Here is a 25,906-nt window from a genome sequence, read left to right as displayed (position 1 = left end):
TGTGTCACTAGATGAAGTCTTTTCCCAGGACCTGGCTGCCCTAGATCCTGTGCCAAGCCATATATGGAGTGGGTAGGGCCAGGGTGTTTGCCCAGCTTGGACTGGGGAATGAAGTGAAGGAGCAGCCACTAGGGCGGGCCTCTCTCCACCCTATCTGTTGGCAAGCCAGCATCCATGCACTCCTAGCAAGTGGAGTCTAGGCTTCTCCAACCTTTATCTCTGTCCCAGTGGTTCTCTCAGCAGCCAAGGATGCTTGTCTCCTCCGTGTAGGACCCCAGGACTGGGACACCCAGTCTGTGGCTCAGCCCATTCACTCCCCAGAGCAAGAGTCTACTTGCACAGTCTTTCTTTTCCTCTTAGACCCCTTTTGGAAGCACAAGTCCCAACCCAGTGCTTTTTTTCCTGTCCTACCTGGTTACTTGGGAATCTTTCTTTAAGCCTTGTTTGTATATTTCTTCTTCCAGTTTCCAGGTAGTTTTCCATGAAAATTTTTCCACATGTAGATGTATTTTTGATGTGTTCATGGGGGAGGGTGAGCTCTACATCCTCTTACTCCATCTTGATCCCTGCCCCTTCGGTCTATATTTAACTTTGGAAGAAACTGTCCTTCAGAAAAGAAACTGTTTTCCAAAGGGACTGTACCATTTTACATTCCATCAATGTATGAAGAGTTTAGTTTCTCATCCTCACCAACACTTAGTATTGTTTTTTTTAAAAAATTATTACTATAGTCATTCTAGTATGGAGTAGTTGCTTATTATGGTTTTAATTTTATCAATAGTCTTAAGAAATTGTTTATTATCTATTCGTATATCTTGGCAAAATGTCTATAAAGCTTTCTGACCATTTTTAATTAGATCATTTGTCTTGAATTATAAGAATTCTCTGTGTATTCTAAATACAAGTCTTTTATCAGCTACATGATTTGTAAACTTTTTCTGTCAATCTTTGATTCATCTTTTCTCTTGAAAGTAATTTTTAAATTTTTTATTTCAGTTTAGTTGATTTACAATTTTGTGTTAGTTTCAGGTGTACAGCAAAGCAATTCAGTTATACATATATTCATTCTTTTTCAGATTCTTTTCCCATATAGGGTATTACATAATATTGAGTAGAGTTCCCTGTGCTATACAGTAGGTCCTGTTGGTTATCTATTTTATATATAGTAATGTGTATGTGTTAATCCCAACCTCCTAATTTATCCCTCCTCCTCCCACCCCCCCACCAATTTCCCCTTTGGTAACCATAAGTTTGTTTTCGAAATCTGTGAGTCTGCGTCTGTTTTGTAAATAAGTTCATTTGTATCATATTTTTAAATTAGATTACACATATGAGTGATATCATATGACATTTGTCTTTGTCTGACTTACTTCACTTAGTATGATAATCTCTAGGTCCATCCATGTTGCTGCAGATGGTATTATTTTGCTTTTTTTATGCCTGAGTAATATTCCATTGTACATATGTACCACATCTTTATCCATTCATCTGTTGATGGACATTTGGGTTGCTTCCATGTCTTGGCTATTGTAAATGTGCTGTAATGAACATTGGGGTGCATGTGTCTTTTCGAATTATGGTTTTCTCCAGATATATGCTCAGGAGTGGGATTGCTGGATCATATGGTAGTTCTACTTTTAGTTTTTTAAGGAACCTCCGTACTGTTCTCCATAGTGGTTGTATCAATTTACATTCCCACCAAAAGTGTAGGAGGGTTCCCTTTTCTCCACACCCTCTCCAGCATTTATTGTTTGTTGACTTTTTGATGGCCATTCTGACTGATGTGAGGTGATACCTCATTGTAGTTTAGATTTGCTTTTCTCATAATTAGTGATGTTGAGCACCTTTTCGTGTGCATTTTGGCCATCTGTATGTCTTCTTTGGGGAAGTGTCTATTTGGATCTTCTGCCCATTTTCAAATGGGTTGTTTGGGTTTTTTTTGCTTTTTTTGCTTTTTGGTATAGAGCTGCATGAGCTGTTTGTATATTTTGGAAATTAAGACCTTGTCGGTCACTTTATTTGCAAATATTTTCTCCCATTCTGTGGGTTGTCTTTTCGTTTTATGGTTTCCTTTGCTGTGCAAAAGCTTTTAAGTTTAATTAGGTCCCATTTGTTTATTTTTGTTTTTATTTTCATTACTCTAGGAGGTGGATCAAAAAAGATATTGCTGTGATTTATATCAAAGAGTGTTATGCCTATGTTTTCTTCTAAGAGTTTTATAGCATGCAGCCTTACATTTAGGCCTTTAATCCATTTTGAGTATATTTTTGTGTATGGTGTTAGACAATGTTCTAATTTCATTCTCTTACATGTAGCTGTCCAGTTTTCGCATCACCACTTATTGAGGAGGCTTCTTTTCTCCATTGTATATTCTTGCTTCCTTTGTCATAGATTAATTGACCATAGGAGCGTGGGTTCATTTCTGGGCATTCTGTCCTGTTCCATTGATCTATATTTCTGTTTTTGCGCCAGTACCATACTGTTTTGATTACTGTAGCTTTGATTATTGAAGTCAGTAAGCCTGATTCCTCCAGCTCCGTTTCTCTTTCTCAGGACTGCTTTGGCTATTCGGGGTCTTTTGTGTCTCCATACAAATTTTAAAAGTTTTTGTTCTAGTTCTGTGAAAAATGCCATTGGTACTTTGATAGGGATTACATTGAATCTGTAGATTGTCTTAGGTAGTATGGTCATTTTGATAATGTTGATTCTTCCAGTCCAAGAAAATGGTATATCTTTCCATCTGTTTGTGTCATCTTTGATTTCTTTCATCAGCATCTTATAGTTTTCAGAGTAGAGGTCTTTTGCCTCCTTAGGTAGGTTTACTCCTAGGTATTTTATTCTTTTTGATGTGATGGTAAATAGGATTGTTTCCTTAATTTCTCTTCCTGATCTTTCATTGTTAGTGTGTAAGAATGCTAGAGATTTCTGTGTATTAATTTTGTATCCTCCAACTTTACCAAATTCATTGAGCTCTAGTAGTTTTCTGGTAGCATCTTTAGGATTTTCTATGTATATTATCATGTCATCTACGAACAGTGACAGTTTTACTTCTTCTTTTCCAATTTGGATTCCTTTTATTTCTTTTTCATGTCTGATTGCCATGGCTAGGACTTCCAAAACTATGTTGAATAAAAGTGGCAAGAGTGGACATGCTTGTCTTGTTCCTGATCTTAGAGGGACTGCTTTCAGCTTTTCACTGTTGAGAATGGTGTTAGCTGTGGGTTTGTCATGTGTGGCCTTTATTATGTTGAGGTAAGTTCCCTCTATGCCCACTTTCTGGAGAGTTTTTATGATAAATGGGTGCTGAATTTTGTCAAATGCTTTTTCTGCGTCTACTGAGATGATCATATGGTTTTTATTCTTCAGTTTATTAATGTGGAATATCACACCGATTGATTTGTGTATATTGAAAAATCCTTGCATCCCTGGGATAAATCCCATTTGATCATGCTGTATGATCCTTTTAATGTATTGTTGGATTTGGTTTGCTATTGTTTTGTTGAGGATTTTTGTGTCTATGTTCATCAGCGATATTGGCCTGTAATTTTCTTTTTTTGTGGTGTCTTTGTCCGGTTTTGGTAGCCAGGTGATGGTGGCCTCATAGAATGAGCTTGGGAGTATTCCTTCCTCTGCAGTTTTTGGAGGAGTTTCAGGAGGATAGGTGTAACCCTTCTCTAAATGTTTGATAGAACTCACCTGTGAAGCCATCTGGTCCTGGAGTTTTGTTTGTTGGAAGTTTTTAAATCACTGTTTCAATTTCAGTACTTGTGATTGGTCTGTTCATATTTTCTATTTCTTCCTGGTTCAGTCTTGGACGTTTGTACCTTTCTGAGAATTTGTCCATTTCTTCTAGGTTGTCCATTTTATTGGCCCATAGCTGTTTGCAGTAGTCTCTTATGATCCTTTTTATTTCTGTGGTGTAAGTTGTAACTTCTCCTTTTTCATTTCTAATTTTATTGATTTGAGCCCTCTCCCTTTTTTTCTTGATGAGTCTGGCTAAAGGTTTATGAACTTTATCTTTTGAAAGACCCAGCTTTTAGTTTCATTGATCTTTTCTGTTGTTTTCTTCGTTTCTATTTCATTTATTTCTGCTCTGATCTTTATGATTTATTTCCTTCTAATTTTGGGTTTGGTTTGTTCTTTCTGTAGTTGATTTAGGTGTGAAGTTAGGTTATTTGAGATTTTTCTTGTTTCCTGAGGTAAGATTGTATTGCTACAAACTTCCCTCTTAGAACTCTTACGCTGCATCCCATGGGTTTTGGATTGTCATGTTTTTGTTGTCATTTGTCTCTAGGTATTTTTTTATTTCTTTTTGATTTCTTCAGTGATCCATTGGTTGTTTAGCAACATATTGTTTAGACTCCAAGTGTTTGTGTGTTTTACATTTTTTTTTCTTGTGGTTGATTTCTAATCTCACAGCGCTGTGGTCAGAACGGTGCTTGATATGACTTCAGTTTTCTTAAATTTACCGAGGCTTGGTTTCTGGCCCAAGATGGAATCTATCCTGGAGAATGTTCCATGTGCACTTGAGAAGAAAGTGTATTCTGCTGCTTTCAGATGGAACTTTCTATAAATATAAATTAAGTCCCTCTGGTCTAATGTGTCATTTTTTTAAAAATATTTATTTATTTATTTATTTTTAATTTTTGTCTGTGTTGGGTCTTCATTTCTGTGCGAGGGCTTTCTCTAGTTGCAGCAAGCGGGGGCCACTCTTCATCGCGGTGCGCGGGCCTCTCACTATCGCGGCCTCTCTTGTTGCAGAGCACAGGCTCCAGATGCACAGGCTCAGTAATTGTGGCTCACGGGCCTAGTTGCTCCGCGGCATATGGGATCTTCCCAGACCAGGGCTCGAACCCATGTCCCCTGCATTGGCAGGCAGATTCTCAACCACTGCGCCACCAGGGAAGCCCTAATGTGTCATTTAAGTCCTTGTTTCCTTATTGATTTTCTGTCTGGATGATCTGTCTATTGGTGAAAGTGGGGTGTTAAAGTCCCCCACTATTATTATGTTACTGTCGATTTCTCCTTTTATGGATGTTAGAATTTGCCTTAGATATTGAGGTGCTCCTATGTTGGGTGCATATATATTTACAATTGTTATATCTTTTTCTTGGATTGATCCTTTGATCATTATGTAGTGTCCTTCTTTGTCTCTAGTAACAGTCTTTATTTTAAAGTCTATTTTGTCAGCTGAGTATTGGTACTCCAGCTTTCTTTTGATTTCTATTTGCATGGAATAGCTTTTTCCATCCCCTCACTTTCAGTCTGTATATGTCCTTAGATCTGAAGTGGGTCTCTTGTAGACAGCATATATATAGGTTTTGTTTTTGTATCCATTTAGCCAGTCTCTGTCTTTTCGTTTGAGCATTTAATCTATTTACATTTAAGGTAATTATTGATATGTATATTCTTATTACCATTTTGTTAATTGCTTTGAATTTGCTTTTGTAGGTCTTTTTTCTTCCCTTGTTTTGTTCTTTTCTCTTGTGATTTGTTGACTATCTTTAGTGTTGTGTTTGGATTGCTTTTTCTTTTTTGTGTATCTATTGTAGGTTTTCAGTTTGTGGTTCCTATGAGGTCTTGATATAGCAGTCTTTGTATATACACGACTGTTTTAAGTTGCTGGTCTCTTAATTTCCAATGCATTTCCAATATCCTGCATTTGTACTCTCTTCACAGTTGCTGGTTTTGATATCATATTTGTGTGTGGATGATTTCCTACCTTTACTTTATGTTTGCCTTTACTGGTGAGCTTTCCCATTTGTAATTTTCTTGTTTCTACTTATGGCCTTTTCTGCCTAGAGAAGTTCCTTTAGGATTTGTTGTAAAGCTGGTCTGGTGGTGCTGAATTCTTTAGCTTTTGCTCGTCTGTAAAGCTTTTGATTTTTCTGTTGAATCTGAATGAGAGCCTTGCTGGGTAGAGTACTCTTGGTTGTAGGTTTTTACCTTTCATCACTTCACATATATTGTGCCACTCCCTTCTGGCCCCAGAGTTTCTGCTGAAAAATCAGCTGACAACCTTATGGGGATTCCCTTGTATGTTATTTGTCGATTTTTCCCTTGTTGCTTTTAATATTTTTTCTGTGTCTTTAGTTTTTGTGAGTTTGATATGTGTCTGGGTGTGTTCCTCCTTGGGTTTATCTTGTACGGTACTCTCTGCGCTTCCTGGACTTGAGTGTTTCCTCTCTCATGTTAGGGAAGTTTTTGGCTATAATCTCTTCAAATATTTTCTCAGGCCTTTCTCTCGCTCTTCTCCTTCTGGACCCCTATAATGTGAATGTTGGTGTGTTTTATGTTGTCCCAGAGGTCTCTGAGACTGTTCTCATTTCTTTTCATTCTTTTTTCTTTATTCTGTTCCACAGCAGTGATTTCCACCAGCCTGTCTTCCAGTTCACTTATTCATTGTTTTGCCTCATTTATTCTGGTATTGATTCCTTGTAGTGTATTTTTCATTTCAGTATTGTCCATTTATGTTTGTTTGTTCTTTAAATCTTCTGGCTCTTTGTTAAACTCTTTAAATCTTCTAGCTCTTTGTTAAACATTTCTTGTATCTTCTCGGTCTGTGTCTCCATTCTTTTTCCAAGATCCTGGATCATCTTTACTATTATTACTCTAAATTCTTTTTCCGGTAGATTGCCTACCTCCACTTCACCTAGTTGTTCTTTTGGGTTTGTATCTTGTTCCTTCATCTGGAGCATATTTCTCTGCCATCTAATTTTGTCCAATTTTCTGTGTTTGTGGTCTCCTTTCCACAGGCTGCAGGATCGTAGCTCCTCTTGCTTTTGGTGTCTGCCCCCTGGTGGGTGAGGTTGGTCCTAGGTCTTGTGCAGGCTTCCTGTTGGGAGGGACTGGTGCCTGCCCACTTGTGGGTGGAGCTGGGTCTTGTCCCTCTGGTGGACAGAGCTGTGTAAAGGGGTGTGTCTAGAGGTGGCTTGGAGATCAGTACAGCTTTAGGCAGCCTGTCTGCTGATGGGTGGGGCTGTGTTCCTATCCTGCTGGTTGTTTGGCCTGAGGTGTTCCAGCACTGGAGCCTGCAGGCTGTTGGGTAGGGCCAGGTCTTGGTGCCAACATGGTGACCTCCTGGAGAGCACACAATGATCAGTATTTCCTGGGGCCTCTACCACCAGCGTCCTTGCCCCCACCAGTGATCCACAGCCAACCCCTGCCTCCCCAGGAGACCCTCCAAGACTCGCAGGTAGGTCTAGCCCAGGCTTCTATGGAGTTACTGCTTTGTGCTGGTCCCAGTGCATGTGAAACCTTGTGTGTGCCCTCCAGGATTGGAGCCCCTGTTTCCCCCAGTCCTGTGGAGCTCCTGCACTCAAGCCCTGCTGGCCTTCAAAGCCAAATGCTCTGGGGGTTCCTCCTCCCAATGCCAGACCCTCAGGCTAGGGCACCTGACATGATGCTCAGAACTCTTGTGGGAGAATCTCTGTGATATAATTATTTTCCAATTTGTGGGTCACCCACCTGGTGGGTATGGAATTTGATTATGTCGCAGAAGCGCCCCCCTTACCATCTCATTGTGGCTTCTTCTTTGTCTTTGAATGTAAGATACCTTTTTTCGGTAGGTTCCAGTCTTTTTTGGTTGTTCAGCAGTGAGTTGTGATTTTGGTGTTTTTGTGAGAGAAGGTGAGCTCAAGTCCTTCTGCCATCTTGTCCAGAATTGAGGGGCTGCTTTTAGTTTGGATGCTTTCTGCCTCTTTCCTCAGCATGTGCTGGCCATTATCCCCTTGATGTGGCGTGTGCAGGTGGAGTGGCACTTGTGTGCTCCTGGGATGGCGGGGGCAGGGCTTGACGCCTGCTTGTCATCACATAGGGGTGGCTGCGGCCCACACACTCCTGGGACCGAGTGGGGCAGGGCTTGGCACCTGCTTTCGAGTCTCATAATGGCAGCGGCGGCCCTTGCCTGCCTCTGGAGCCGACGATGGTGGTGGCAACCTGCCCCCACCCCCAGAGCTCCTGTAGGTGGTGTCCTATTGCCTGAGAGCACTCACAGGGAAAGAAGCCCTTATGGTGGTCCCACCTCGCTCCTTGTATGCCCCCCAACAATGGCACCTTGCCTCACTGGTGGGCCCAGGCTCCTTCTGAGTACACCCTCAGTTGCCACAGACCAGCCTCTTCAGGCTGTCTCCTCGCAATCAACCCTGCTCCTCTCCCTGGGTCTGACCTCTGAAGCCTGAGCTTCAGCCCCCAGCCCCCACCCACACCGACAGATGAGCATCTCATGCTGGGAAGTGCAGGGTGGTGGTGCCGACCTTCTGTGCAGATTACTCCCCATTTTGCCATTCTCAGACTGGTTGCTGCACTCTCCTTCTAGGCTCTGAAGCTCCCCCTCCATCCAGACTGGTCTCCCCGCTGGTGAGGGGCTTCCCAGGGTGCGGGAACCTTTCCTCCTTCACAGCTCCTTCCCTGGGGTGCAGGCCCCGTCCCAATTCCTTTCTTTTTCATTTTGTTCTACCCAGCTACGTGGAGGTTTTCTTGCCTTTCTGGAAGTCAGAGGTCTTCTGGTAGCATTCAGCAGATGTTCTGTGTGAATCATTCTACTTGTAGGCGTGTTTTTAATGTTTTTGTGGGAGGAGGTGAGCTTCACGTCCTACCCCTCCACCACCTTGATCCCATCCAACAGTAATTATTTTTAAGCCCAAAAGATTTTAATTTTGAAGTCATTTATCAACATGGTTTTAATTTTGCTTTTGGTGTCACATTGAAGTCTTTACCTAACCCAAGGTCATGAAGATTTTCTCCCATTTTCTTCTAGAAGTTGTACAGCCTTTGCTTTTATCTTTAGGTCTATAATAAGCTAAGGGTCTAAATAACTCTCTCTTCCTGTCCTTTTTATTTCTTTTTCCATATTGGTATCCAGTAGTCCCAGCACCACTTATTGAAGACTGATCTTTCTCACATTGAAATGTCTTGGCACATATGTCAAATCAATTTTTCATATATGTAAGGGTTTATTTCTGGACTGTTAATCCTGTTCCATTGCTTTATCTGCCTATCCTGATGCCAGCAAGCACTGTCTTGATTATTGCAGCTTTTTAAGTTTGAAATTGGGTAGGGTAATTCCTCAGTTTTGTTTTTTTTTTTAAATCATTCTGGCCGTTTTAGATACTTTGTATTTCCATTCAAGTCTTAGGATCAGCTTGTCAATTTCTAAACAAACAAAAAAGCCTGCTGGAATATTGATAGGGATTGAGTTGCAGCTAGAGAACAATTTGGGGAGAATTACCATTATAAGAGTATTGAATCTTTTAGTCCACAAATATGGGACGTTTTTCCATTTATTTAGATCTTTCTCTCAGCAACTTTTTTTTTTTTTAATAAATAAATTTATTTATTTTTGGCTCCATTGGGTCTTCATTGCTGCACGTGGGCTTTCTTTAGTTGTGGCAAGTGGGGGCTACTCTTTGTTGCCTTGCACAGGCTTCTCATTGCAGTGGCTTCTCTTGTTGCAGAGCACAGGCTTTAGGCACGCAGGCTTCAGTAGTTGTGGCCCACGGGCTCAGTAGTTGTGGCGCATGGGCTTAGTTGCTCTGCGGCATGTGGGATCTTCCCGGACCAGGGTTCGAACCCATGTCCCCTGCATTGGCAGGCGGATTCTTAACCACTGTGCCACCAGGGAAAACCCTCTCAGAAACTTTTATAATTTTTCAATGAAATTTATTCTTGTATTCTTAATGCTATTGTGCGTGGAAGTTTTTTAATTTTAAGAGGATTGCTCATTGCTAATAGAGAATTTCAATTGATTTTATATATTGATCTTGTATCATACAACCTTGCAATTTATCCTAGTAGCTTTTTTGTGGATTCTTTAGGATCATACAAGATCATGTCATTTGTGCATAGTTTTACTTTTTCAAATTTGAATGCCTTTAATCTTTGGCAGGGGTTGGGGGAAGGGAGATCAGGAACTGGATAGAACCTCCACTACAGTGTTGCATAAAAATGAGTGGATATTTTTGCTTGCTCCTGATTTCAGAACAAAAGCTCTCTTTTATCACTAAGTTTATTAGCTGGGGGATTTTCATAGATTGAAAAAATTCTTCACTTAGGTTGAGGAAGGTGCCTTACATTCCTAGTTTGGGTTTTTATCATGAATGGGTTTTATGGCATAGTATGTGCTCTTTCCTGGAGACTGTTCCATGTGGACTTGAAAAGAATGTGTGTTCTGCTGTGGTGGTTGGTCTACACATGTCAGGACAAGTTGGGTGATGACATTCTCTTTTTTGCTTTTTGTCGAGTTGTTCTATCAATTATTGAGAATGTGATATTAATCTCCAAATATCATTGCTGAATTGTCCACTTCTTCTTCAATTGTGTCACTTTTTTCTCCATGTATTTGTTTTTAGGTGCATATACATTAATAGCTGTTATATCTGAAACCAAGCAGGACCCTGCAGTCCCCTCCCAGGGACAGACCCCCATGTTCCCCACCCCTTCTTTGTAGAAAAGCTTTAGCCTCCAAGGCCTTCCCCAAGTACCAAAGGGCAAATTTAATCAGAAGTGAGAAAATGCAGAAACAAAAGAAAACAGTCAAGCAAGGCAAAATAATATAAGACAGAGTCAAGGACCTTTATTTCCTCCTCAGGGGCTATAGATAATATCCTGAGGCATATCCATGAATTGTTTTGCAGATACTAAAACCCCTACCAGCTGGAAGAAGTTAACTGCATTCTGACCACAAGCATGTAGACCCCAGACCATTGGGAACCAGAAAGTTGATGATTGAGAGTCCCAAAACATCACCCTGTTGCCTCACCACCAACCAGTCAGAATTATGCATGAACTGATCGCTGACCCTATGGCCCTCCCCCTCACTTTGTCTTTAAAAACCCTTCCTTAAAATCCACTGGGGAGTTCGAGTCTTTTGGGCACGAGCTGCCCGTTCTTGCTTGGCCCCACACTGGGTGCCTTGCAATAAACACTGTACTTTCCTTCACCACAACCTGGTGTCACTAGATTGGCTTTACCGCATGCAGGCGAGCGAACCCAAGCTTGGTTGGGTAACATATCTCCCTCATATACTGACCCTTTATCATTTGAAATGTCCTCTATTTCTAGTAATTTGTTTCAAATCCCACTTTGTCTGACATTATCCATTCTGGCTCCCCTATGGTTTCTGTTTGCATGGTATATATTTTTTTCCATACTTTTATACTATTTGTCTTTGAATCCAAAGTGTCTCTTGTAGATACCATATAGTTAAGTCTTGCTTTTTTATCCATTATGACAGTTTCTACCTTATGATTGAACTAAATACTTGAATCAAATTTAATGAAATCATTGGTATGGTTAGATTTATGGCTACCATTTTACTATGTTTTCTAAATGTCTCATGTTTTTGCATCTCCATCTTTCTATTGCTGCCTTCTTTTGTGTTATTATTTAGTGTGCCATTTTTTAAAAAAATATTTATTTGGCTGCGCCGGGTTTTTAGTTGCAGTACACGGGATCTTCGTTGTGGCGTGTGGGATCTTTTGGTTGCAGCATGCAGGATCTTTCGGTTGCAGAATGCGGGATCTAGTTCTCTAACCAGGGATCGAACCTGGGCCCCCTGCATTGGGAGCATGGAGTCTTAACTGCTGGACCACCAGGGAAGTCCCTAGTGTGCCATTTAGATTTGTTTTCTTAAACTGTATTTTGAGTATTTTAGTGGTTGCTGTAGGGACTACAGTATGTATTTTAATTAACCAAAATCTTCAGATTAATACTAATGTAATTCCAATAAAATACAGAATCGCCCTTTGTTCCAGTATAGTTCCATTTCCTACCCACTGCTTTGTGCTATTATTGTAATGTACATTGCATCTGTGTAATAAAACCAACAATACAGTATTATTATTTGTGTCATACAATAACATGCCATTGAAAGAGAAAACACGTATTGTGGTAGGCAGATGTCTCCTCAAGATTCCCATCCTTTGTTTATTCAATCAAGGTTCTGCTGTGAAAGGATTTTACAAATGAAATTGAGGTTACTAAATAGGGAGATTGGGCCTTTCTGGATAATCTAGGCTAATGTAACCACATGATCCCTGAAAAGCTGAAGAAGAAAGTAGAAGATTCCATTGGAGAGAGATGCGGTGGAAAGGAGAAGCAGAGGAAAGATGGAGAGAAGGGGAGATTAGAGAGATGAAGTGTGAGAAGGACTGGAACTGCTTTTGCTGTCTTTGAAGATGGCAGTGGGGACCAAGGAATGTAAGTGCTTTCTAGAAGCGAAGAACAACCTCTGCCTGACAGTCCCCAAGGAAATGGGGATGTCAGTCCTACAACCACATGGAACTGAATTCTGCCAACGACCTGAATAAGCTTGGAAGTCAATTCATCCTGAGCCTCCAGAAAGGAATGTAGCACACCCAATGCATTGATTTTTTTTTTTGGACTTCTGAAATATGCAGCAGAGAACCAACTGAGCCACTTTATACCTGGACTTCAGAAATGTGACATCATCATAAGTAGGTGTTATTTTAAGTCAGTACATTTGTAGTAATTTGTTACAGCAGCAATACATTTATACAGTCTTTTATCTTTCCCATTTCCAGTACTCTTTATTTCATTCTGTGGATTCAAGTTACCACCTGGTATCATTTTCATTCTGAAGAATTTCTTTTAGTATTTCCTGTAAGGTAGATCTACAGGGAACAAATCATTTTAGTCTTATTTTGCCACTTTTTTTTTTTGGTCTTCATTTTTGAAAGCTGGTTTAGTTGTATCCAAATCCTGTAATTCTCAACAGTCTAGGGTCCCTTTCCCTTCTTTGAAATACTTAAGTTGCCAATATCCCTTTCTTATAATTCTATTCTTTCATAATAGGAAAGAAAATAGTCATCTTAAGTTTCTTCTTTTTTCCATTTCTCTTTAACTCACACTAAGAATCCTTTATTTCCACAATGATTTAATATTATTTAACTGAATATTTTCTAACTCGTAAAAGTCATACATGGCTGAGCCCTAGCTTTTGTAACATCAGATTTTCTACTCACTTTTTCGGAATAGCCCCACTGTTTTCTAAATCCTCAATTATGAAACAAAAAAAGCAGAGTTGCAGGCCATATATGTAAAATCACTTTCTCCAAATTATGAAACCCCAGGGGCAGAAGAGGTGATAAAGAGATAAAGCTAGTTCTGCTTTCTCTGAATCTATGATGTTTTAAAAATAATCTCACTTTCTTCTAACTTCCAACAAAAGCTCTACATCCTAGTGATATGTCTTTATTATGAAGGAAAAAAAAAATCCCTAAAGCCAGTCTCTGAATTGAAGTGACTAGTCTTTAATGCAAGAACAATCTGATCTGCAAAACCTCTCCCAGAGTCCATCGAGGGCTTGGGGATAACATCTCCCCTCTCTACCACTACCTTCCTTAGCTCTCTTATCAGCCAAGTTCTCACTCCCAGGAGACTGACTGTTCAAATCTACTTAAAAAAACAAAAAACAAAACAAAACAAACAAAACTTACTTCTACAAATTATTTCTCACAAATCCTTAAATTAGGAAAAGAAGGAAAAATAAGGTAAAACTTAGAAGGTGAAAATACTCTCTAAATTTCCTTTGAAAATCATCGAAAAACTTTCACACCGCTTTAACACGAACTTAGCAAATTTGCTGAGCCAGAGGCAAAGCAGTTCACATGTAGACATGTCCCATCCTGTCCACTGACAGATCAATTACCTCCAAGCATGTGGAAAGAAGCCTCCACACACACAGATGCACCTGTGTGCACCTGTGGGGGACTTCTCAAACATGTTCTGATACTGTAACCTGTACCAGGTAGTCATCCAAAGCTTCTAGTCTCTATTTACAGCAACTACAATTCATAACAGCATGGCTCACTCCAATATACACACTTTATTTTAAATTATGCCACTAGCACTTGGGAAAAAAAGTAATTTATTTGCATTGCTTCCATTTTTCTACTGTAGTGTTAGGACTTGACATAAGCATTATTCTTCTACTTCCTATTTACAGTTCATTCAGAATATTACTACAAATACAATATACAGTTTAAAAAAACTTATGGGGAAGTGCAGTTTTCGTTTTTCTCTCCTCTTTAGAGGATTCTCAAAATCATCCAACTTAAATGAAAATTTATATGGACATTTTCTGTACACATCTTATAGGCCAGAGATTACAGTGATAAAGCCAGAAGGATTTTGCACAAATACAATAAAATATAGAAATCAAAGTATAGATGTTATTTGGGGTACAAATATAAACAATACAGTACCATTTGAGTAATTTAGCAACATAATACTCATACTTTATAGAAATAAAACTGCAAACCTGGAGAATGCTCTGACAAATATTAAACATCATATATACAATGAGGTAAATGTACCTTGGTCTCTCAAGAGGTAATTTAAGTTTAAAGCAACTGACATTTTGAAGCATCTCCTTGACATATAAAGAAATACCAAACACCCCATTCCATTGGCACAATGTGAAAAAGGGATATCAAAACATGGTTCATGATATTCAATTCACAAAATTCATTTAAAAATAAAAACATTCACTGAAGTTCTTTTTAAGCTTTAAGAAACTGGTTGAATGTTATTAACCACATTTTTTAAAGTTTACAATTACAAATAAGACTGCATAATAGGGTTGAAAAGTTTAAATGTACTGACAATCCTCAGAATGTCCTAGAAGTCCAGCATTTCTAGAGAGAGGGCCCATGGGTATCCCAGCATTGCAAAACACTCAAGAAGCTGTAGTACATGTCATGAGCTATTCTTTAGACTCTCAAAAACATCTGAATTGGCATTTTCTGCCAAGCTGTGACAGAACCAGTATTTGGACTCTCTACCATCTGGAGCCAGAACACTGCCATGGTCAAGAAACAGTTTACTTAAAACCACTCTTTCAGTGCAGGGGTAAAAATAAACTCTTGATATGACATGTCTAATGGAATACTAATTTTGTTGTGCATTTTAATTAGCACTTTGCCATTTTGTTTTACAAAATATTCTGTATGTGACAGTTCTTTAATGTAGAGGGGGGAAAAAGGTAACTCATGCATGAGCTGCAAAATGGCCAAGTGACCAGTGAAATTTTTTAAGAACTGAAATTTGGAATTCTTGATGACCATGGCACTGTATCCTGACTCAAGGCACTTCCTGAGCACTATCATTACAGCATAACTAGAGGCTCAGCTCTTTGGACCTTACCCTGTCCTATGGAAGATACAACTGGCTACTGCTTCATTGCCACAGCTACCACCTTGTTGCCATCCCACTCTGAGTCAGGGACCAGCAGGAAGGCAGTTTGGGAGAGAGAGAGCTGAGATATGAAGAAAGGACCAGGAATGTCTACACCCCACTAGGTCATACCTGACCCCCATCCCCGTTCCTCTGGGGATACTAACAAAGTGGACGTGGACAGATAATTTGCCTGAAGGTATATTTTAGCCAAGTTGAAACTTGGAAAGTGAGCATCTGAAGATAGGCAGTATAAACAAAGGTTTGTGTTTTTAAATAATAAAATTAATTCTCAAATTTTTCTGCAGTTATAGCCACAGTAATCATGATCTATAAATCTTTTAAGTTACTTTCATTTTCAATACTAGCCAATTGGCGTTATCAAACCATCATTAGCCAAAAAAATGGAATTAGCTAGAGTAACATGTAAACCCAATTTAGAACTAAATTCCAACTTTTAAAAAATTCCCTGATTCATCAAAAGTACATTTTATACATTTAGGCAAGAACAGTAAAATTGTAACTTATTTTTTGACTTAATAAAGAATATCTTCAGCAAAAGTTGATTACCTTGTATGAAAGTGAGAAATCATGTATCACAACTTTAAATCAGAGAAGAACTTTTGGTATGTTCTTAAAATTATATAAAAATAGCTTTAGTGATTAACATGCATTGGTCCCCTGGATTTCATAAAGCAGATCTGGTAGGCTTGTAAATGGCCAAAAAAAATTTTAAAGTACCTGATTATAGAGCTAGAGATTATTAAACAGGAAATATAACACAATTATAAAAAACAAACCTCTCCAACTCACTCATTTGCTTTGATGAAATCATGGTAACTACAAAAAACCCTCAAATTTGGACTCAAAATATTAACCTCTAAACATATTTTCCTCATGATGTTTTTAAACACATGAAATTGACACTAAATTCCTATGTAATATGTCATTCATTCTGAAATTACTTTGGCTTTAAGACCAAATAGTCTTTCAGATTTGTTCTATGTATAAGAGATAAGACATTAACAGAATGCAGCTCAGTCAGCATAAATGGCCACTATCTCTTACCAAAATACTGTACAGGTTATTCTGACCCTTTCATCAGGAAATTGATAGCACTATAAGGTGAATGTCTTGCCTCACAGCTATGATAGGTTCCCCACCCCCACCCCCAGATTAAGATCACAGTGATAAAGAGGACTTCGAAAACTGTAAAAATCTTGCAGACTTTTTAGCACTGGAAGTAAAACCAGTTATTATAAGCTAGTTTCAACTTAATGTGAGAAGACCGTGACAAATTTGCTTTAAACATTTAATTTGACCGAAAACATCTGTAAATGGAGAACCTCTCCTCAGAATATTCCTTAGCTACCACTTTCCCAAAGATCAAGGGTGCACCGAATTCATTCCATAACCATGTGAATTAGGCATTTGCAGTATCTGCACAGAGAAGGAAAGACTGAATTAAAAGCTGCCTTCCTCAAAGTGTAGTGAGACCTCAAAACCACACTAACTCTAACCTTAGGTACAAAGACAGAAAATCCACAGAACGTTGACTCCTACACAACAAATGTGACTCTCTAACACACTGTTATCTATTCAAATTATTAACTACCTTTACTTTCCAAGAAAAAGGCCTGTTATTTAACATTAACCATATTCTAATTTTAAACGTAGTTCATTTCTTAAAAAAATAACACTGTCTTTGATCAGATAAAGAAAAAAAATGGCTTACAGAATGCCACACAACTTTTCACAAGCAGCTAGACAAACTTTCCCTTTTAGAAAAATTAGTCTGTATGCTACAGATTTTAAATTATTAAAGTACTATAAGCATCTAGAGTGCCACTTGATTTTTTTAAAGTATACTTAGATAACACAATTAAAATGCAAAAGCTTGACGTGAGAATATTCAAACATGACCATGATAACAATTTACCAATTAATGCCACTTCATTTCTTTAGTGGTTTAAGCACATTTTGGTAGGAAAAAGGCATTTTCAAAATGGAATACCAAATGACATACCAGAAAAACTCTTCCAAAAAACAAAACAGAAAAAGTCTGGGTTATCCAGGTAAATAAACTTTTGAATTAAAACACTACACGTTTTAACACACAGAGACAGACTTTAAGCAGTTCTACTCATTTCCATTAGAAAGACACAGAGGTGGCACTTACTGGTATAGTACAATCCCGTTTTGAAGGCATGTAATGTTCTGAATATGTGAAAGAACAATAATAATATACAAAATACAATTGCATAAATTATGTTCCTCACTACTATATGAGGTCATTTTTTAGACTCAAGATAAGAGTTTTATAAGTGTTAGTTTTAAGATCCTGAAAATTATAGAACAGTACATTCAAAGTCTGCATCAAGGAAACTCTTTAGTGGTTCAGAATCCTCTGAGAATGTACTAACCAGGAGTAAATCACTTTCTTTAAAAATAAGAAATGTTTCATATAACTCAGCAATTCAGCTCCTTTACCCTTAAAGATGATCTTCAGCACAGCAGAGTTACCTAAAGTTAAGACCAGCAATCATTTAAAAAAAAGTTTTGTGTTAATATAAAATAAAGGTAGACCACACAACATTTTGTAACTGTCCTGGGAAAGAATCGTTCATAGTGCACAGAAAGGACCCCACATGGCTGTTTCCTGGGTCCACAGAAATCCTGGGATGTTTTTAATTGACCTTATTACATTGTTGCAAAAGGAAGCAATATCCTTCTGTTCCCTCTCAGTGAGGTAGAACAACTGACCTCCCAAATTAAAACCCAGGAGCAGATCTGAAGAAAAAGTAGAGTTCAGGCAAAGCCGCCGAATTTACATTTTGATGCCTTCCTGCTGACTGAGCTGTGACAATGTTTTCTTAATCCGCAGAGCTGTAAGCCTAGCTGCTCCATTGGCATACCAACATTCTCTCATAATTTTAGCCATCACTCTCAAGGCCTACAAGAAAAGACAAGAAAGATCATTAACGCATGCACCACTTTTAACTGATCTGGATAATAATCTTTACCTGTACATTTTCTTTTTAAATAACATACATACAAGTATTTCTGTTTCAGCATTACTTGTAATAGCAAATGAGTAGAAATGACCTAAATACCCATCAACAGGGTACTGGTGCCAGCAGCTGGAAACCAGATGGACAAGGGGTGATTTACTTTGCAGACTGAAAAGGCTGAATACTAAAGCAGAGTTGTTCAAGGCAAAGAAGGAACCTGACTCACCATGAAATGCCCCCCAGAACTGAGGAATTAACTGCATCAAGTACCCCTGGGGTGAAGTTCAGGCTAAAAATAGGATCAGCCAAAGGAGCCAGAACCCCAGATAGCTGCCCCGCCCCCAACCTCACACAGCTGGGTGACTTGCCCCACTCCCACCCCAGCAGAAGACGAGAGGTTCGCACCTGAGAGAGTAGAACAGAGATTTCTGTCTTGGGGAACATGGCGAAGTTCCACACTGACAACACACTGAACGCTAAGACCATAAACTTTCTTCTGAAAACACAGCCACTGACTTTACATACTCCTCCAGGTAAGAGACTGGAAGAGTCTTTCGCCCAAGAGGAAAAACCTGAAGAGACTGACGTCAGTGGTTCCCCAAGGAAGCAACCCAGTTACATCACGCTCACATCACAGTTGATGATGATAAGCTCCATTCGTGTGCACAAAGCTTCCCATCAGCTTTCAGTGCCCCTTTTATACGTGAAGAGTATGAGCTTGATCAAACATTTGAGGAAAGTAATATGAAATGCAGAAGTTGACACAAACAGAAAAAAGCACCTTGGAGAAAACAGAAGGTGTATAGAAAGAAGACAGTATCAACAATCTATCATTAATATCCTCAAAGAGATAAAAGAAAACATTGATATTGGACTTATTGATAATTTTTTGGTTTTTGTTTGGGTTTAGAAAAGCTTTACAGAACTAGAAGATACACCTGAATAATAATAATAATAATAAACTCAAAAGCTGATACATCTCCCAGAAAGTTGAGAAAAAACCCCCAAAGAGATGGATAATAGGAGGGAAAAGATAAGAAAATTAGAATGCCTGTTCAGGACATCTACATTCATAACCAGAGTTGAACAAAAAGAACAGAGGAAAATGGAAAGGAACACATCAAGGAAATACTTGAGGAAAATTCCCTAGAAATGAACATTTGTTTCCAGATAAAAATGACCAAGGGCCCAGCCCATACATAAATTCATCCAACAAACTGAGTGCCTATAATCTACTAGATAACCATCCTAGGTGTTAGGGAACTAACAGCAGTGAGCTAACAGACAAAATTTCTGCTCTCATAAAGCTGATATTCTAGAAGGCTAAAGCATATAATTAATAAATAAGCAAAATACATGGACTGTCAGTGGTTAAGTGCTAAGGAGAAACATCGTTTAGAGAAGGAGATAAAATATGCCAGGGAGGGAAGGTGCTATTTTAAATAGGTTGAGAGGTAATGTCTCACTGACAAGGTAACATCTGAGCAGAGAGCTGAAAGAGGGGGAAAATGAGTAAACCAAGAAACAGGAAGATGTGGGATCCAGGAAGGAGGATTCATCATAAAAGAGGCAAAGGGAATCACAGATGAAAGGTGAGGGATATCCCAAGATGAAAGCTGGCCTAGAGAACACCCAGTCCAGACTGGAAAAAGTCAGAGGGTTCTGAAGATGCTTCTGTAGGTATCCTATCAGTTTCAAATTCTTGATGTGTTTCAGCTATTGAGAGGAGATTTGTAAAACCCTAGAAAAGTGAAAGATTGAGTTAGTGATAAGTACATAGAAAACTAGCCAAATGGAGAAAAAAACAAAAATGCCAGTGATGGCATTAATTCAGCATGCTGTGACAGTAAGTGCAAATTGCATGTGCATTTTTAATGTTAACTGCTAACTTTCCTTCATGCTTAAAAAGCCATCTGTTTAATACTAATCTGCTCTAATCACTGAATGAGTACATGAGTAATTCCAATTTGTAAATGCTTTGTAGTATCAAGATCAAATTTTTAAAAGACGAGATCTAGCCCAATTCCATTCGTTAAAACATGCAGATTCTGTGAGCACACAATATATTTTATCTGGGCCTGGATACTTGATTTGGAGGTAACCAAGGAACTCTCTTGATGTCAAAGGTGTCTACTGAGGCCTACATTATTTTAAGATGTAAAATCAACTACTTAAGTAACCAGCTTTTTATTCTTCCTAAACTACAAAACATCAAATCTGGAGGGAAATGCTTTGTTTCACCAATATTATAATAGTATTATAATAGTAACAGCTAGCATTTTAGGACAGATTAAATAAAATTTTTCTTATGAATTCTTTAAAGGTACAACTACAAAAATATTTCTAAAACTTTTTGTAAGAGCTGGGATTGAAAAGCTCAGACACTGCTAGAAAGCACTTTCCCCAAATTCCTGGTGAATAGTCACATAGGCAGTGAGATGAATAAAATGTAAAATCATCTGAACCATCTTCATAATCATCCAAATCCCTCATTTTACAAAAAGGCATATTAAGGTCCAGAGAACAGAAGTGGTTTGCCCAAAGTCAGACTCTGAAATGGTAGCCAGGCTGATCTAGAATACAGGCCTCCTAATTCCATCCAGCACTCATCCCACCATTCTGGGCTGCCCTGATTGAAGGGAAGCTTTAATTAAAAATGTAGGAGCCTTGTTTCATTGGCAGATCTAAACACTGTTCTGATACACTAATGGCCACTGAAAATGTTCCACAGCCCTTTCAATATACTTAAAATTGAACATGAAAAACAAATTATTCTGTTTTTACTCACTGAGGAATGGGAATTCTTAATGTCTGTTTTCCTTAAAGAAAAGTAGCAAATTTCCACTTACTAACCAGAAGCAGTTTAAAGAACTGTGTAGTATCAAAAATAAATACTCACTTCACAGCTCTGCCATCTGTTTGGAATATTTGGCCTTAACTTCTGTTCACAAACAACTTTTCTCATTTCTTCAACTGATGGATCAGAAGGTACAAGATCATAATAAGGCAGCTGGTAATCTTCATGAATTCCTACATTGGTAGAGAAAAAAAATCTATTTGGAAGGATTTACTCAGATAATCTCAGAGCATTCTTTGACCAGACAGAAAAGGAACAGCTGAGAGTCCTGTTACAGTGTCCCATTACTAAATCAGGTAAGTGGAACACAGCTTACAGACTGCAGTCTCTCATCCACGTCTGCATCAACAACCCACCTCCCTGAGTCAGTACTGAGCCCACACCTTGAAACTAAGTATCACCATGGGATCAGCAAAGGCTATTTTAATGATGGTTAACTATGAGCTGTGATGACCAGATTGACATTTTCTCCCAGAACCCTAATGCGCAAGAAATGAAACCTTTTATTCTACAAGTGCACAGCCTCTCAGTTGGTACGGGGATACACACTCTATCACTAAGGTGTGAATCTTACAAGGCAAGCCTGAGGTGCAAGTCCCTTCCTCTACTTGCGTCTGTCAATAACCTGTCCTACTTGCTACTCCACCCCTCACTGCCTCAAAAACCTGAGGCACTAGTCTCAGGTGAGCCTGGTCCTCAAGGATAAGAGACTATTTCTCAAGTAAACATTGAAAGTGCTCAGTCTAACACAAACTTACTTTAAAAAAGTAATGCAGCGCAGTATATGTATTCTGTATATGTAATTTCCAGCTCTCAATATTGAGAAAACCACAATCTCAGGGGAAAAAAATCAGTCTGGCTCAGGTACATGCTAGAAATAGCTTCCTGGGTGGCCTCTCAAGTAGTCATCCATTCTAAATATCTATATTCCAAGATAACAAGGGGTTGGTTTCTGTTGCTTCCCAAAATTCAAGTGGAAATAGAAAAAGACTACACTGGAATAAAGCTGTGTATTAGGATAAAACTATACACTAGGATAAAGCATGTCATGTCATTTATCTCTTTCATTTTTTCTGGCACTCTCAGTGATCACCAGGTAAACAATTTCATTCAATAAAAAAGGCAATTCTTGAACAACTTGTTCATAACAAAATGTTGGGGGAGGGGAGAGAGATTTACCACCAATGGAACATCGTCGAGCTATTTCCCAGAATACTAGTCCCATTGCATAGATGTCAGCACGTTTGAAGGATTCAAAGTGTTTCATATTTATGGAATCATCTAGAACTTCAGGGGCCATGTACCTAAAAAAGAAGTCAGCATTTTATTTTATGTAATAGTGATATTACTTTTAAACTGTTTCATAAACTTTTTTTACTCCTGGGCAGGGATGTGGGGGGAGGGTCAATATTAATTTTGACCTTTTCCCCCTTTCACTATGCTTCTGCTGTTTTTTAAATTAAAAAAAAATTTTTTTAATTGAAGTATAGTTGATTTACAATATTGTGTTAATCACTTTGCTATACAGCAGAAATTCAGTTATGCATATATATATATATACACATTCTTATTTAGATATTCTTTCCCATTATGGCTTATCATAGGATACTGCATATAGTTCTCCGTTCTATACAGTAGGACGTTGTTGTTTATCCATTCCACATACAATAGCTTACACCTGCTCACCCCAACCTCCCACTCCATCCTTCTCCCAACCCCCTCCCCCTTGGCAACCACAAGTCTGTTCTCTTTGTCCCTGAATCTGTTTCTGTTTTGTAGATAGGATTATTTGTGTCATATTTTAGATTCCACATATAAGTGATATCATATGGTATTTGTCTTTCTCTTTCTGACTTGCTTCACTTAGTATGATAATCTCTAATTGCATCCATGTTGCTGCAAATGGCATTATTTTGTTCTTTTTCATGGCTGAGCAGTATTCCATTGTATCTATGTACCACATCTTCATTATCCATTCATCTGTCGATGGCCATTTAGGTTGTTTCCATGTTTTGGCTATTGTAAATAGTGCTGGTATGAACACAGGGGTGCATGTATCTTTTTGGATTACAGTTTTTTCTGGACATATGCCCAGCAGTGGGATTGCTGGGTCATATGATAATTCTGTTTTTAGTTTTCTCCATACTGTTCTCCATAGTGGCTGTATCAACTTACATTATTCCCACCAACAGTGGAGGGTTCTGTTTTCTCCACATCCTCTCCAGCATTTTTTATTTGTAGAGTTTTTAATGATGGCCATTCTGACCAGTGTGAGGTAGTACCTCACTGTAGTTTTGATTTGCATTTCTCTAATAATTAGTGGAAATTGAGCATCTTTTCATGTGCCTATTGGCCATTTGTATTTCCTCCCTGGAGAAATGCCCATTTAGGTCTTCTGCCCATTTTTTGATTGGGTTGTTTTGTTGTTGTTGTTGAGTTGTATGAGCTGTTTGTATATTTTGGAAATTAAGCCCTTCTCAGTCGCATCGTTTGCAAATATTTTCTCCCATTCTGTAGCTTGTCTTTTCTTTAATGGTTCCTTTCCTGTGCAAAAGCTTGGAAGTTTGACTAGGTCCCATTTGTTTGTTTTTATTTCTACTGCCTAGGGAGACTGACCTAAAAAACACTGGTGTGATTTATGTCAGAGAGTGTTTTGCCTGTGTTCTCCTCCAGGAGTTTTTGGTGTCATGTCTTATGTTTAAGTCTTCAAGCCACTTTGAGTTTATTTTTGTGTATGGCGAGAGGGTGTGTTCTAACTTCATCGATTTACATGCAGCTGTCCAACTTTTCCAACACCACTTGCTGAAGGAGAGTCTTTTTCCCATTGTATATTATTGTCTCCTTTGTTGAAGATTAATTGACTGTAGTGGTGTGGGTTTATCTGTGGGCTCTCTATTCTGTTCCATTGATCCATATGTCTGTTTTTGTGCCAATACCATGCTGTTTTGATTACTGTAGCTTTGTAGTATTGTCTGAAGTCTGGGAGGGTTATGCTTCCTGCTTTGTTCTTTTTCTTCAGGATTGCTTTGACAATTCTGGGTCTTTTATGGTTCCATATAAATTTTAGGATTATTCTAGTTCTGTGAAAAACGTCATGAGTTAATTTGGTAGGGACTGCATTAAATCTGTAGGTTGCTTTGGGTAGTATGGCCATTTTAACAATATTCTTCCAATCCAAGTGCATGGGATAGCTTTCCATTTCTTTGAATCATCTTCAGTTTCCTTTATTAATGTTTTAGAGTTCTCAAGTCTTTCACCTCCTTGGGCAGGTTTATCCCTAAGTGTTTTATTTTTGAGGGTGCAATTTTGAAAGGTATTGGTTTTTTTTTTTTAACATTCCCTTCCTGATGTTTCATTGTTAGTGTAAAGAAATGCAACCAGTTTCTGTACGTTAATCTTGTATCCTGCTACCTTGCTGAATTCATTTATCAGTTCTAGTAATCTCTGTGTGGAGTCTTTAGGGTTTTCTATATATAGAATCATGTTATCTGCATATAATGACAACTTTACCTCTTCCCTTCCAATTTGGATACCTTTTATTTCTTTTTCTTGTCTGATTGCTGTGGCTAGGACTACCAATACCATGTTGAATAGAAGAGGTGAGAGTGGACATCCTTGTCTTGTTCCAGATTTTAGTGGGAAGGCTTTCAGCTTTTCACCACTGAGTATTATATTGGCTGTGGGTTTGTCATAAATAGCTTTTGTTATGTTGAGATATGTTCCCTCTGTACCTACATTGGTAAGAGTTTTTTTTATCATGAATGGAATTTTGTCAAATGCTTTTTCTGCATCTATTGAGACAATCATGCAGTTTTTGTCTTTTCTTTTGTTCATGTGGTGTATCACGTTGATTTGTGAATGCTGAACCATCCTTGTGAACTTGCAATGAATCCCACTTGGTCATGGTGTATGATCTTTTTTGTGTGTTTTTGGATTCAGTTTGCTAATATTTTGTTGAGAAATTTTGCATCTATATTCATCAATGATATTGGCCTGTAATTTTCTTTTTTGCTGGTGTATTTGTCTGGTTTTGGTATCAGGGTGATGGTGGCTTCATAGAATGTCTTTGGGAGTGTTCTCTCCTCTTCAATTTTTGGAAGAGTCAGAAGGATCGATGTAAGTTCTTTGTATAGTAGAATTCACCTGTGGAGCCATTTGGTCCTGGACTTTTGTTTGTAGGGAGTTTTTATTTTTTATTTTTATTTTTTTTAGAAATTCACGTTCTTTTATTTATTTATTTATTTATTTATTTATTTATTTATTTATGACTGTGTTGAGTCTTCGTTTCTGTGTGAGGGCTTTCTCTAGTTGCGGCAAGTGGGGACCACTCTTCATCGCGGTGCGTGGGCCTCTCACCATCGCGGCCTCTCTTGTTGCGGAGCACAGGCTCCAGACGCGCAGGCTCAGTAATTGTGGCTCACGGGCCCAGTTGCTCCGTGGCATGTGGGATCTTCCCAGACCAGGGCTCGAACCCGTGTCCCCTGCATTGGCAGGCAGATTCTCAACCACTGCGCCACCAGGGAAGCCCTGTAGGGAGTTTTTAAATTACAGATCGTTTCACCTCTAATGATCAGTCTGTTCAAATTATCTATTTTATTGGAATGTAACTGCTTTATAATGTTGTTAGTTTCTGCTCTACAACAAAGTGAATCAGCTGTATGTATCTATTTCTTTTGGATTCAATTTTGGTGGGCTGTATGTTTCTAGAAACTTGTCCATTTCTTCTAGGTTGTCAAATTTGTTGGCATATAATTGTTCACAGTATTCCCTTATGGTTTTTTTTTATTTCTGCAGTATCAGTTGTTATGTCTCCTTTTTCATTTACTTTATTTGCATTCTCTCT

The 25,906-nt window shown here is 38.5% G+C and overlaps 1 protein-coding gene across 3 annotated transcripts in view; it reads right to left on the bottom strand.

The window, feature by feature from the left end:
• Window positions 1–13,871: 13,871 nt before the first annotated feature.
• Window positions 13,872–25,906, bottom strand: part of TGFBR1 (transforming growth factor beta receptor 1) — a 68,141-nt gene continuing 56,106 nt past the window's right edge. For all 3 annotated transcript variants that reach the window (XM_059925162.1, XM_059925163.1, XM_059925164.1), the window contains exons 7-9: window positions 22,243–22,367; window positions 21,106–21,236; window positions 13,872–18,148 (exon numbers count right to left, since the gene is read on the bottom strand). In XM_059925162.1, the coding sequence (XP_059781145.1) occupies window positions 18,023–18,148; window positions 21,106–21,236; window positions 22,243–22,367 (382 nt within the window). In that variant the 3' untranslated portion in view covers window positions 13,872–18,022. The remainder of the gene's footprint in view (window positions 18,149–21,105; window positions 21,237–22,242; window positions 22,368–25,906) is intronic.

Source organism: Balaenoptera ricei, chromosome 6 (assembly GCF_028023285.1).
Source record: "Balaenoptera ricei isolate mBalRic1 chromosome 6, mBalRic1.hap2, whole genome shotgun sequence".
In the NCBI taxonomy this organism is placed as follows: Eukaryota; Metazoa; Chordata; class Mammalia; order Artiodactyla; family Balaenopteridae; genus Balaenoptera; species Balaenoptera ricei.
This window is presented reverse-complemented; position numbering and strand designations above follow the sequence as displayed.